We start from the raw sequence: 11894 nt of genomic DNA, 5'->3' as shown, positions 1-11894 counted from the left end.
GGAAGTGAAGGGGTTGGGGGGGGGGCCTCCCCCCCGGGGGGGGGGTGATTTCTCGCTTTCTCTGTCTCTCTGTTGTCTTTCTGGCGAGTGCACGTGTCCTATAGCAAAAACCTCTCTCTCTCTATCAAAAAAAAAAAAAAGATTTACTTAGTTTTATTTATTCATTCATTTATTTTAATTTGATCATAGGGAGACACACACACACACAAAGGGAGAGGGTGGGAGGGAAGTGAGAAAGCAAACCACCAGGTCCAGGATTTGACCATGGTCTGCCATGTGGGAGTATCCAGCGCCTTAACCACTATGCCACCTGCTGGTCTCCCTTTAATTAAAAGTCTGTATGGGAAAACTTGCAAGCAGGGAAACATTTAATCCCAGGTAAATAAAAAAAAAAATGATAGGGTTTAAATGAACTGTCTAGAAGAACTAGTGTCTTTGTTAGCAGGCCTAAATAAAATCTCTTCATTCTGGCGTTCGGAAAACCCACACATCCCAAAAGCAAGCCAGCAACTTTGAGAGAGAAGCCTTGGCTGGGTCCAAAGAGTCAACTTTCTTTTCCTTAATTATGAATGAAAACCCAGGGATCACAGACATTTGAGGAAAATTAACAGCATAAATATAACCAAAAGAAACTGAATCCAGAGGACAGAAAAAAATCCAAATGACACTTTAAATCAGGTCTGGGAAATTTCTCAGAACATAAAATGATCAAAAAATAAAAGACCCAAAGAAATCTAGGAGACCCAATATTTATACTTTCCAGAAAAAAACGAAAGTCACATGTAAATACAGTTTTGGTCTTTCTCTATGTATCTATGTCTATATAATGAAATACTATATAGCCATTTTAAAAATAGAACAGCATGTGCTGACATGGAACAACGTCTAAGATAGGCTAAAATAATAGTGTATACACTATGCTACCAGACAGCCACAGTGCTGTTTCTGGAACGACATCCAGGAACTGGTAACTGACTGGTGACTGTCTCTGGGGAAGGAAACTGGGCATTTGGAATGGTACAGGGATCTTGCGTGTGTGTGCCATAGGGCGTGTGCACTCACTGGTGGGAGAGACAGAGAGGAGGGGAAATTCAACTCCCAGTGGGATGGCCATGCCACAGTCTCTCCTCCATTCTCCTTTTGGGATTTTGGCCAGACACACACGTGCCCGGTGTGATTTTAAAGCTGCCAGGGCCAGGACCTGAACTGTGGTCAGCCATGTGCGAGTCCAGCACCTAAACCACCATGCCAGTTGCTGGCCCCAGTATAAGGATCTTAATGTCACTACACTCTGGACTTTCTGGGGATATATATATTTATATAAAATAAATGAATGAATGAATAAATAAATAAATAAAATATAAGAGATTTTTGCTATAGGGCATATGCACTCACCGAATAGACAGACAGAAAGTGAGGAATCACCCCCTGAGGGATGGCCACACTGCAATCCCTTCTCCTCCATTCTCCTCAGGATTCTTAATGCACACACGCACACGTGCCTGGCTGAGTTTTAAGTCGCTGGGTCTGGGACTCAAACCACGGTTAACTACATGGGAGTCCAATGACATAACCATTATACCATCTGTTGGTTCAGGGGACACATATCCTTTTTTTTTAAGAGAGGTTTTTGCTACAAGGCGTGTGTGCTCACCAGAGACAGAGAGAGGCAGACAAAGTGAGAAATCCCCCCCCAGGGGGATGGCCACACCACAACCCCTTCTCCATTCTCCTCTCGGGATCTTGGGCACACACGCACAAGCACCCGGTGTGAGTTTAAGCCACTGGGTCCAGGACTCGAACTGCACTTGACTACATGGAAGTCCAATGACAGTCATTACACTAACTGCTGGTCCCAGGGACACATATTCTTTACAGTGTTATTCATAAAGAATCAACCATAAACAAAGCATGGACTTCAGAACAGAATATAAACCTTACCAGCTTTCACAATGCAGGAGTGTAGACACCTTGGACAGAGGTAAGAGGTAAATGAAGGGGCAGAAACAAATACAGGGGTGGTAATTAGCAGATACCCTCATTTTTTAAGAAGAAGTAACCAACCACTCTTAGCTCTACCCTGGTTCAAAAGTTACAGCAGGGCCAGTAGGTGGCGTGGTGGTTAAGGTGCTGGACTCCCACATGGCTGACTGCGGTACAAATCCCGGACCTGGCAGCTTGCTTTCTCACTCTCTCTCTCTCACCCTCTCTCTATATATACCTCTCTGGTCAAATTAAAAATAAATAAAGTTAAAATAATTAAAAAAAATAAAAAAGCTACATCACATAGGAAGGATACTCCACAAAACAGAATCCACATGCTGTTTTCTTCATTTTATCCAGACCCATAATGATTTTCTTTATGTCACCACTTTTGCTGAAGAGTTCATAGATTTGTTCTTCTGTTGTGTAAAAGGAAAGATTTCCAACATACAACGTACAGCTTTTCTTTAGTAATTTCTCTTGTTCTTCATTGTCACCCTAAAATTTCAAATAGAAAATTACACAGTACAACTCAAGAGTAGCCTTGCTTAAATACTATTCCTAAGTATGGTACAGATGTTCATAATTCCAATTTGGAAATCAAATCCTCTCGTCATCCCAACTCACCACAAACCCCTTGTCAAAAAGAGGGGTGTTTACATTCTATGAAGCACTTATCCAAGGTCCAGACTATATTTAATGGGGAACAAAGCTCAAAACTTATACTGCTTTCAACTTTCTTATTCTGTACCAGACTGCCATACAAGTGCCGTGCCTCTACCCTGCTCACTCCTTATCCTCAGCATAGAATCACCCTCTAATGGTCTAAGTTTAAATTCTGAGTCTTGACCCAACATATGAGAAACTGTTCTTTTATTTTCTGTAGTAGGAAAAAAAAGATTTTCAGAAATAAGAGTTGCCTTTGTAATGTCCTGTGGCTTCTGTGCAAAGCAGCAACTGCTTAGATGATTTATATGTTCACACACTTTTCTCGGAGTTCAGGATAAAATGCAGTGGTCATTAAAAAGAAATCTCACTTTCTTTTTTTAAAGTTTTTGCCACAGAGGCACATGCATTTGCTGGAGAAGACAGAGAAAGGAAGTGAGAGGGAAAGTGAGAAACTTCCCCCATGGGGGGATGGCCATGCTGCAATCCCCCATCCTCCATTCTCCTCCTGGGACTCTGGACATACACACATACAGGAGTGTGACTGGGCTTCAGGCAACCTCCCTGGCAATCTCTGAGGACGGCTCATCTTTACAAAGGTATTTTAGATGCCTTCACATAAACTACTATGGCTGTCAATCAGCCCTTCAGAAGGTTCCAGCAGCCGATCTATTCTCAGGCCTTTCTGCCCAAGGCTAGGGCTCTGACATCAACCACAATAATCCAGCTTGGGAAGTAGGGGAGTAGATTCATACTTAGCACTACGGGTCGCTTTCCCAAGAACTCTTTTCTTTATTTAATACTCTGAATATAATGCTGATCCAGTTTCCTTCACTCTGAGAATATACGACTTGGCATTATTTGTCTCCAAATGCTTTGTAGCACAGTGCTCATAGTAAGAGGTCTCAATGATCACTGTCAATGCTTAGATTGGAGAAATAGGGACACCATCTAATGCTCATCAGAAAGAAACTGATTAACTTGCAGCATGTCTATATAGAGCTATACAATGCCTAGAAAAATGTCCATCTGTTGTACATCTACAATCTGAAACATTCCTAAGATGGAGGACAAGACGAAGAAAGGTATGTGCTTCAAGTTATAGTTTTAGAAGTATGAACAAAGGGCTGGCAGGTGGTATGGTGGTTAAGGTGCTAGACTGTCACATGGCCAACCAGGGTTCAAGTCCCAGACCCAGAGGCCTGAAAACCACAAGTAAAATTTTTTTTTTAAAGCAAACAAAAAAACATGAACAAGCACAGATACTATATACAAGGAGCTGGTAAGTATATCTGCCTTGAGAAAACCAAGGGAATGCAGGTCAGACTTACTATGTTGTCTCATTTAATTGTCAAAACAACTACATGAGGAAAGTCCTAATTTTTAAATTCCTATTTTACACACAAAAAAAGACGATTAAGGAACCTGTCTAAAGTCACATAGCTACTCAGTGGCTATAGCTGGAATTTAAACGCAGTCTTTTCCCCAATTCTATACTGCCTTAAAAAGTCCACAGGACAGGGACCAGTAGTTAGCATAATGGCTATGTTGCTGGACTCCCATGTAGTTGACCGCGGTTCACGTCCTGGACCCGGTGGCTTAAAACTCACGCCAGGCGCGTGTGCGTGTGTGCCCAAATCCCGAAAGGAGAACAGAGGAGAAGGGACTGCGGCGTGGCCATCCCCACTGGGGGGGTGATTTCTCGCTTTCTGTCTGTCTGTCTGTCTGGCGAGCGCATGTGCCCGAAAGCAAAAAAAAAAAAGTCCACAGGACAGAAGTTGGTTTACATTACCAGCAGGTTTTTCAGAACTTTGGAATGAGACTTTAAAGAAATTAGATTCACTTTGTATTTGTATTGCTACTGTTAGTGATTTTAGAAAGGAGGCATTATTGGGACCAGCAGTTAGGGTAATGGCTATGTCACTGGACTCCCATGTTGTTGACCACGGTTTGAGTCCTGGACCCGGTGGCTTAAACTCACGCCGGACGTGTGTGCGTGCATGTCCAAGATCCCAAGAGGAGAATGGAGGAGAAGGGATTGCGGCGTGGCCATCTCTCCTGGGGGGTGATTTCTCACTTTCTGTCTCTGTCTTTCTGGCGAGAGCATGCCCCTATAGCAAAAAACAAAACAAAACAAAACAAAAAAACCTCTCCAAAAAGAAAAGAAAAAGAAAGGAGGCATATTTCTTTCCACTTTTCTCACACATGTGAGTAATGTCCAAATAGCTAGAGACAACTATGGTATAAGTATTTAAGGCATGATATTAATGTGCATCGTACTTGTAGAACCCCAGAAATTTCACGACAGTACTGTACTATTATTCAAATAAAATATAGGCTTTAGACCACTGAGATGAGTAAGAGCAAAAATGTTATCTTTTCATAGTTTTAACCTTGCAGGATGCTTCAATTTCAAGATGGTTATGATGTGAAACTGTCTCGAGGGTAAAAGTATAAATGATGCCTGGCAAATAGTATGCATTTAAAAACTGTTGGCTAAGCAGATGGTGTAATGGTTTCATTGCTGGACTTCCATGTAGTTGACTGCGGTTCGAGTCCTGGACCTGGGGGCTTAAAACTCACACTAGGGGACCGGCATTTGGCATAATAGCCATGTCGCTGGACTCCCATGTAGTCAACTGCAGTTCAAGTCCTGGACCCGGTGGCTTAAACTCATACCGGGCGCGTGTGCATGCATGCCCAAGATCCTGAGAGGAGAATGGAGGAGAAAGGATTGTGGCGTGGCCATCCACCTGGGGGGTGATTTTTCGCTTTCTGTCTCTCTGTCTTTCTCTCTCTGGTGAGTGCACGCACCCTATAGCAAAAGCCTCTCCAAAAAAATAAATAAATAAAACAAACCTCATGCTGGGCACGTGTGTGCATGCCCCAAATCCCGAGGGACTGCTGCACGGTCATGTCCCTTGGGAGGTGATTTCTAGCTTTCTCTCTGTCTGTCCAGCAAGCACACACCCCCTATAACAAAAATCTCTCTCTTAAAAAGTTGACTGAATGAATGAATTTAGGAGCTTCCTCAATTTGGCCTCAAACAAAATTACCTTTTCCTTACCCCCTGCTCCCAACACATTTCTCCACAGTTCTCTATATACCTCTCTTCCTTTCCCAGGATTTTTTTTTTTTTAATCCTCACTGCCCCTCCCTTTCCACTCATTTATTCCTGCTTCAGCTTTTGATTAACTGCCTCTATGCACAATCCTTACAACAGGATTATGAGTTCATTGGCTGCAGGAACTGTCTTCCCTATCCCTCTAAGGCTCAGCAGAAGACTTTGTCAAAAGCACCTAATAAACCTGTACTAAAAAAGTGGATTAATGAGTGTCACCTCACCCTATCCTATCTTACATGTGCCTTTGCTGACACTGTAAAGCCCACCTTGAAGAACTACAGCCTTTTCCTTTTCCACAAGATATACTATAACATAGCCTACACTAAAATTCCTCTCTTCTGGAAACAAGCAATTCTCTAACCTTCACATTGAGATACCCTAAAGGTGCCTGGCTTGCTGGTGCACCTTCACATTCCAAGGCCTCCCTGAAGACAAACTGGACCCAACTTTGTGCCTCCCATCCACTGCTTAGCACTGCATAGGAGCATCCTACTAGAGAAGGAAAGGAAGTGTTAAGGGGCATCATTTAGCTGATTTAAAGAAGAAAAATGCCCTTCACGAAGTCGGGAAGGCGCCTCCACATACTGTGGGTGTGAAAAGGTCAAAACCTTTCCCCTCATCACATAGTCACTTTCCCGAAGCCCGGCCCTTGGGAAGCGGAGTCACCATGGCTGCCACCGTCGTTGGGGCCTCTCTGCAATGGCCTGGGTACAAGCAGACGCTACGAGGGAAAGGGAAAGTAAGCCTCACATTCTGCGAGGTCAGTGGCTTCAGGGATAACCATTCCTGCCTCCCCAGCACTGTGGCCCTACTCCGCGTTTCAGGACACCAACAGAATGGGATGGCGACACAATGAGACAAGAGCAAACCGTCTCTCAGCATTCTGGCCCAGAGCCTTCCCCTCTCGCGGCCCGGCCTCCCTCACCCGGAAGTGTTGGTCCCGGTACTGGCTCAGCTCCACGTAGGAGTCGCTGCGCAGCGCCTTCAGGAGGCCACCAGACATAGCGCAAAGAAGTGGACGACGAATTGCCAACTCCCGAGTTCAACGAGGCGGAGGCGGCGGTGGCGGCAGCGGAAGCGGAAACGCAAACGCATGGAGGAGGCGGCAGAAAATGAGAATCGTCGGGCCCAATCCCAGCGCGGCAGTGTCGTCATCAGGCGGCGCTGGCGCAGCTGTGGTCCAGTGTCAAGAGTCGCCGAGTGGAAGGCGGGAGCGGCGTGCTACGGTTCCGGGCGTCCCGAGGATGGTTCTGCGGCGGCTTCTCGCTGCCCTGCTGCACAGCCCGCAGCTGGTGGAGCGTCTGTCCGAGTCACGGCCCATCCGGCGAGCCGCTCAGCTCACTGCCTTCGCACTGCTGCAGGCCCAGTTGCGCGGCCAGGACGCAGCCCGCCGCCTGCGGGGTCTCGCGGCTGGGCCTGCGGGCTCCTTGGGCCGCCGTGCGGCGCGATTCTTAGACGCCTTCACCCAGGAGCTGCGCCGCGGCCTCCGGGACCGCCCGGGGCCACCACCAGGTAGCCAGAGGGGCCCGGGCGCAAACCCTTAATCCGGACCTAGGTCGGTCCAAGGTCACCACCTTTCCCTTCTGGACTCTGCATCTGTCTCGGCCTGGAGGAATCATCCTGGGCACCGCGTACGGCTTGGAATCCTGACTCAGGTTGGTGGACTGCAGACGTCCCGCTCGTTAGAGCGGAGGCCAAACCAGCATCCTCAGTGGAGTCCTGTGGTTGGACAGGGCCCACAGTGTGGAGGAAGACCCCGAAGCCGGACAGATACCAATAGGCTGGTCCTGGTACTGAAGCCATGGACCAAACCACAGCCAGAAAAAGAGCCTGCCCTCTGCAAATGGGACTGAAACTTGATAGATTCTGCTGACTCTCCAGTGGTATAACTGAGCACTGATTCCAGGGACATTATGGATGGAAAGGCAACTCTGCGGCTGCCAAGATCCTCTGATTAAACGTGTGAGCTTATTAACAGGCCTGAGTGTGGTACTTCTCGGGGGGCTCTAGGCCCATGGTAGTAATAGTTAACAGATACTGTGTATCTGCTCTGTGCTGGACTCGCTAATTGCACACTGTGGGTTATCTCACTCTACAACCACATTCATAAGAGGAAGTGGAAGGATACTTCTTAAGTTGTCCAAAGCCTCAGAGTGGAATGTGAACATAGGTATTTGATTCCAGAGTGGAAGTCCTTAATCAAAACTGCAGCTTTTGCCCTGGCCTTCAATGCTTGCCTTTCTTCACCACCACCAGGTATTAAAACTACTGCCAGGCTAGCCCCTGCCTCTACCCCAGTGTAGCAGTTAAGTGCTATGCAGAGGAGGCAGGTCCCATGTGTCCAGCCAAGGTTGGAGTACCAGCCCCCTGTGGCTTAAAAAACAAAAAACACGCTTGGCACATAGGAATGCCTAGTATCCTGAGGGAGTGGAGAACTGGAAGGAAAAGGATTGTATCATGACCAGGCCCCGAGGAGGGATTCTTTTCTCTTTCTTCTCTTGTGCAAGAGTTCTCTAGCATTTGGAGAAAAAAATAAAAGGACTGTTGCTGCCTCATGTGGAAGTCCTGCTCCCCATTTTAGAGGATCAGGGATACAAGTTAAGACATGCTAATGGATCTATAATTGGGAGATCCATTACACACAGAACTGTGCTGTCATTAGAGGCCAATTTTCTGTCACTTCTAATTAGGCCACTCAGTTAATCATGCAACCTAGAAAACTCGAAGACACAGGAAAAGCTTTTAGGCTGGTAACTAGGTGCTGACTGAGCATTGTGTATTTTTTGTCTCCATTGGGACAGGCTGATAGAGTCTAGGACCTCTGCATGTCTCTGTTCCCACTGGGGCAGGTGGAGAGCCTAGTACACATGGCATTGCTAACAAGGGAGAACCTCTGGGCTCCCTGAGCTGAGAGAAGTCTTCAAGGCTAGGTAAGAATTGGAGGACAAGTCTCCCACCACCTCTCAGGGACAGAAGTAGAAGAAAGTGGGCGAGAGAAAATTCAGAATGGTTTGGTTTAGTAATCGCCAAATACAGAGACGTGCACCACAGTGTCGCCATTAAGTACACCACTGCTCCCACTTCTGTGCTTAAAGAGCTTTGTGAGGGGCATGCCTGTTGAGCCAGGGGACATGAGCTGTGGACTCTGGGAATTATGTGGTCATTGGCAGCTGCAGCTGCTGCCTCCGAGATTTATGATGCACTGTGAACAAGAAGATGGCTGGGCCAGTGAGGGGGTGTTCCCGAGATCACACTGCACGTGGGTCAGAGACGGGCTGGTCTAGCCAGCACCAGTTCTCTACCTCATCACTCTCTTCTGCATACCTGGAATGTCAGACTGGTCTTAGGAAGCCAACGGGTTGTCATGACAGAGGTTGGGCATCCTGGGAAGTTTGGGAGAGATCATTCAGGAATGTCATCAGCAACATGTCATCTTTTTTTGCAGCTAGATGCTATTATATATTTAAATCACAGTGACTGGAAGGAATAGGGCAAGAGCAGACAGGTGCCTTCAGTTACACCAGGATTCTTTGGGGACCTTGGCATCGGGACCATGATTGGTCAGATCTTTGGTCTCAGGGAAAAGCGTGCCAGCTTGCTTAGAAGGCAGAACAGCCAACAGCTGTGTGCAGGAGAGGCAGCAGTGGGACCACGAAGGAGGACAAGGGCTCTGCCCCAGCATCCTTGCCCAGCGACCCATGTAGAAGGTGAGTGGCACCATCACAGCTGGATCATGGGAAGTGGCTACATCACACCGCTAGGCTTCTCCGCCAGCTCAATGATGTGAAGGCTGAGGTGGGCCCTCCACGCCCTGCTCAGCAGGGAGGACAGGGCCGGTGGGTCCTCCAAGGTCAAGTGGGGAAATAGAAGCGTCTCGTTCTTGAGCGGGAAGCTGCACTTCTCCACGGTGTGCCTGGTGGTACCAGGGGTCACCACAAAGAGACGGCAGAGCCGTGGTCCGCTGGCCGCTTGGCAAGCTGGCTGTTTGATGAAGCCGTTCAGGGCTCGGCACAGGACCCAGTCCTCAGTCCCTCCCAGGTCTACCACCTCCACAGGTGACCCCAGGCCTGGAAGATGAAGCAGGTGCCGGGGGGGCATGTAGGTGTGAGTGAAGACGAGGGTGTAGCGAGTGGGCGCGTTGTGGGGCGCAGGTGCATGGACCACCTGCTCCAGGTACCCTAGGCCAGGCACCAGGCCCCCTTGATGCAGGCAGCCAAAGAAGACGGCCCCCAGGACATTGAAGAGGACAATGGTGCCCTTCCAGGGCACAGGCTGGGTCCGTGGGCTACAAAGCAGGATGAGGGGGACCAAAAGGGGAATCAGGAACCGCGCCTCCTGGTGCTCAAAGGCAGATAGCAGGGCCAGGGGTGTGAAGTAGAGGAGCAGAAGGTACAGCCTGGGGCTGGGCAGCGGGCCTCGGTCAGCCAGTGCTCGCAGGAGGCCTGTCTGTGCGAAGGCCTGGAGGCAGCCTTGCAGCTGTTGCCATGCAGCCTGCAGGGCCTGGGCGTGCAGCGCCCCAAAGAGCAGGAAGCCATTGACCGCCAGGTGAGTGAGTCTCATGTGCGTGCCATGCCTTGCCAGGTTTTGGGGATCCAGGTTGTAGTGCAAGAAGTTGACAGGTGTGACGACAAGGGTCCTGGATCCAGAGGGGCTGGAGAAGTACCAGCTGTCTGAGGCTACAAACACCACTGCTGTGAGGGCCGCACCTGGGAGCAGCCCCAGGGCCTCCTGGATCAGGGCCTTAAAGCCAGGGTTTATGGCTCTGTGAATGCCCCAGACGAAGAGAGGCACCAGAGCAAAGGCCAGAAATGTGGGCCGGTTGAAGAAGCCAGCTGCCACGATGCCCCCCAGAAGCCAGTTGTGCCACCATGGGCTAGGAGCAGGCTTCTTTGATGGGGGGTTCCACAGTACATGGGGAGACACCAGCACCAGCAGCCACGCGAAGAGCAGTCCCTCGATGGCATTGGAGAAGGTCCTTGTGTAGAAGACCAGGGTGACATAGGAGCCAGATAGCAGGACCAGAGCATTCCAGCGGTCTGCCCCCCACAGTGGGGCCAGGTGGTACACAGCCCCATCCAGGGCAAAGGAGAGGGCGGTGAGGAGGAGTCGGGGCCCCACCAGCAGCGTGTAGCCACTCACCAGGCCAGGCCGCAGCCCCCACTGCTCCCAGAGCCTGAGCAACCAGAAGGCAGAGCCTGAGGTCAGCAGCGGGAAGACCACTGTGCGGCAGGAGCTGCTGGGGTAAAACTCCCAGGGCCGTGCGGCCTGCATGCCCAGGACGTCCTCTGCAGAGAGAGAGGCAGAGGTGAGCCCATGGCAGCTCAGAGGTCTGGGGGGGTGCATTCTAGATGGCTCCCAGAGCTTTCCACCCATGGTGTGCATGCCCCGCATGGTCTCTGGGACTGCCCAGGAGGGACCTATCCCTGGGATTATGCTTTGTGGGAGCTCTGGGTATAAATTGGGAGCTTATTAGGTGGGCCTGACCCAATCCCACCAGCCCTTCCTTCCTTCCTTTCATTTTCTTCTTTAGTTTTTTTTTTTTGTTGTTGTTGTTGTTGTTTTTTGCTACAGGGCATGTCCACTCGCTAGAAAAACAGAGACAGAGAGACAGAAAGCCAGAAATCACCCTCCGGGGGGTCGGCCACGCTGCAATCCCTTCTCCATTTTCCTCTCTGGATCTTGGGCATGCACACACATGTGCCCAGAGTGAGTTTAAGCCACCGGGTCCAGGACTTGAACCACAGTCGACTACATGAGACTCCAGCGATATAGCCATTATGCCAACTGCTGGACCTCCACCAGCCCTTTAATAGTAGAGCGTTCTCTCTGGCAGACACAGAAAAGGCCATCAGAGATTCAGATCATGAGGAAGATTTGCTATGCCACTGCTAGCATAAAAATGGGAGGGGTCCTTGGCAAGAAATGTGGGTGGCCTCCAGAGGTTGAGGGCAAGAAATGGCTGAACTGTAGTCTCTGCCAAAATGAATGAAATCCTGCTAACAACAAGATGAGGTTAGAAGCAGGTTGTTCTTCAGAGCTTCAGGACAAGAGATCAGCGCAGCCCACTCTTTGAACCTTGTGGTGCCCTGAGTGGGAGAGCTCGTGCTGGACGTGGGAGCTC

The 11894-nt window shown here is 49.1% G+C and overlaps 3 protein-coding genes across 5 annotated transcripts in view; 1 reads left to right on the top strand and 2 right to left on the bottom strand.

Moving 5' to 3' along the window:
* Positions 1-6864, bottom strand: part of NCBP2 (nuclear cap binding protein subunit 2) — an 11548-nt gene extending 4684 nt beyond the window's left edge. Inside the window, exons 1-3 of one of the 3 annotated variants that reach the window (XM_006156765.3) lie at positions 6524-6572; positions 6135-6265; positions 2300-2481 (exon numbers count right to left, since the gene is read on the bottom strand). In XM_006156765.3, the coding sequence (XP_006156827.1) occupies positions 2300-2481; positions 6135-6265; positions 6524-6557 (347 nt within the window). In that variant the 5' untranslated portion in view covers positions 6558-6572. The other 2 variants (XM_006156767.3, XM_006156766.3) reach the window with 2 other exon arrangements.
* Positions 6793-7748, top strand: NCBP2AS2 (NCBP2 antisense 2 (head to head)). The gene has a single exon (XM_027775030.1). It carries the CDS (start codon positions 6886-6888, stop codon positions 7315-7317), a length of 432 nt encoding a protein of 143 aa, XP_027630831.1. The 5' UTR covers positions 6793-6885; the 3' UTR covers positions 7318-7748.
* Positions 7749-8858: 1110 nt separating this feature from the next.
* PIGZ (phosphatidylinositol glycan anchor biosynthesis class Z (Gwada blood group)) overlaps positions 8859-11894 on the bottom strand; it is a 35217-nt gene continuing 32181 nt past the window's right edge. Inside the window, exon 5 of the mRNA XM_006156816.3 lies at positions 8859-11058. Within this exon, the coding sequence (XP_006156878.1) occupies positions 9518-11058 (1541 nt within the window). The 3' untranslated portion in view covers positions 8859-9517. The remainder of the gene's footprint in view (positions 11059-11894) is intronic.

Source organism: Tupaia chinensis, unplaced genomic scaffold, assembly GCF_000334495.1.
Source record: "Tupaia chinensis unplaced genomic scaffold, TupChi_1.0 Scaffold000515_1, whole genome shotgun sequence".
NCBI classification, from domain to species: domain Eukaryota; kingdom Metazoa; phylum Chordata; class Mammalia; order Scandentia; family Tupaiidae; genus Tupaia; species Tupaia belangeri.
The sequence above is the reverse complement of the archived record's forward strand: the minus strand, read 5'-3'. Positions and strand labels throughout refer to the sequence as shown.

Coding starts and splice junctions, on each gene's coding strand:
- NCBP2AS2 (XM_027775030.1), top strand. CDS start 6,886: ATGAGAATCGTCGGGCCCAATCCCAGCGCGGCAGTGTCGTCATCAGGC.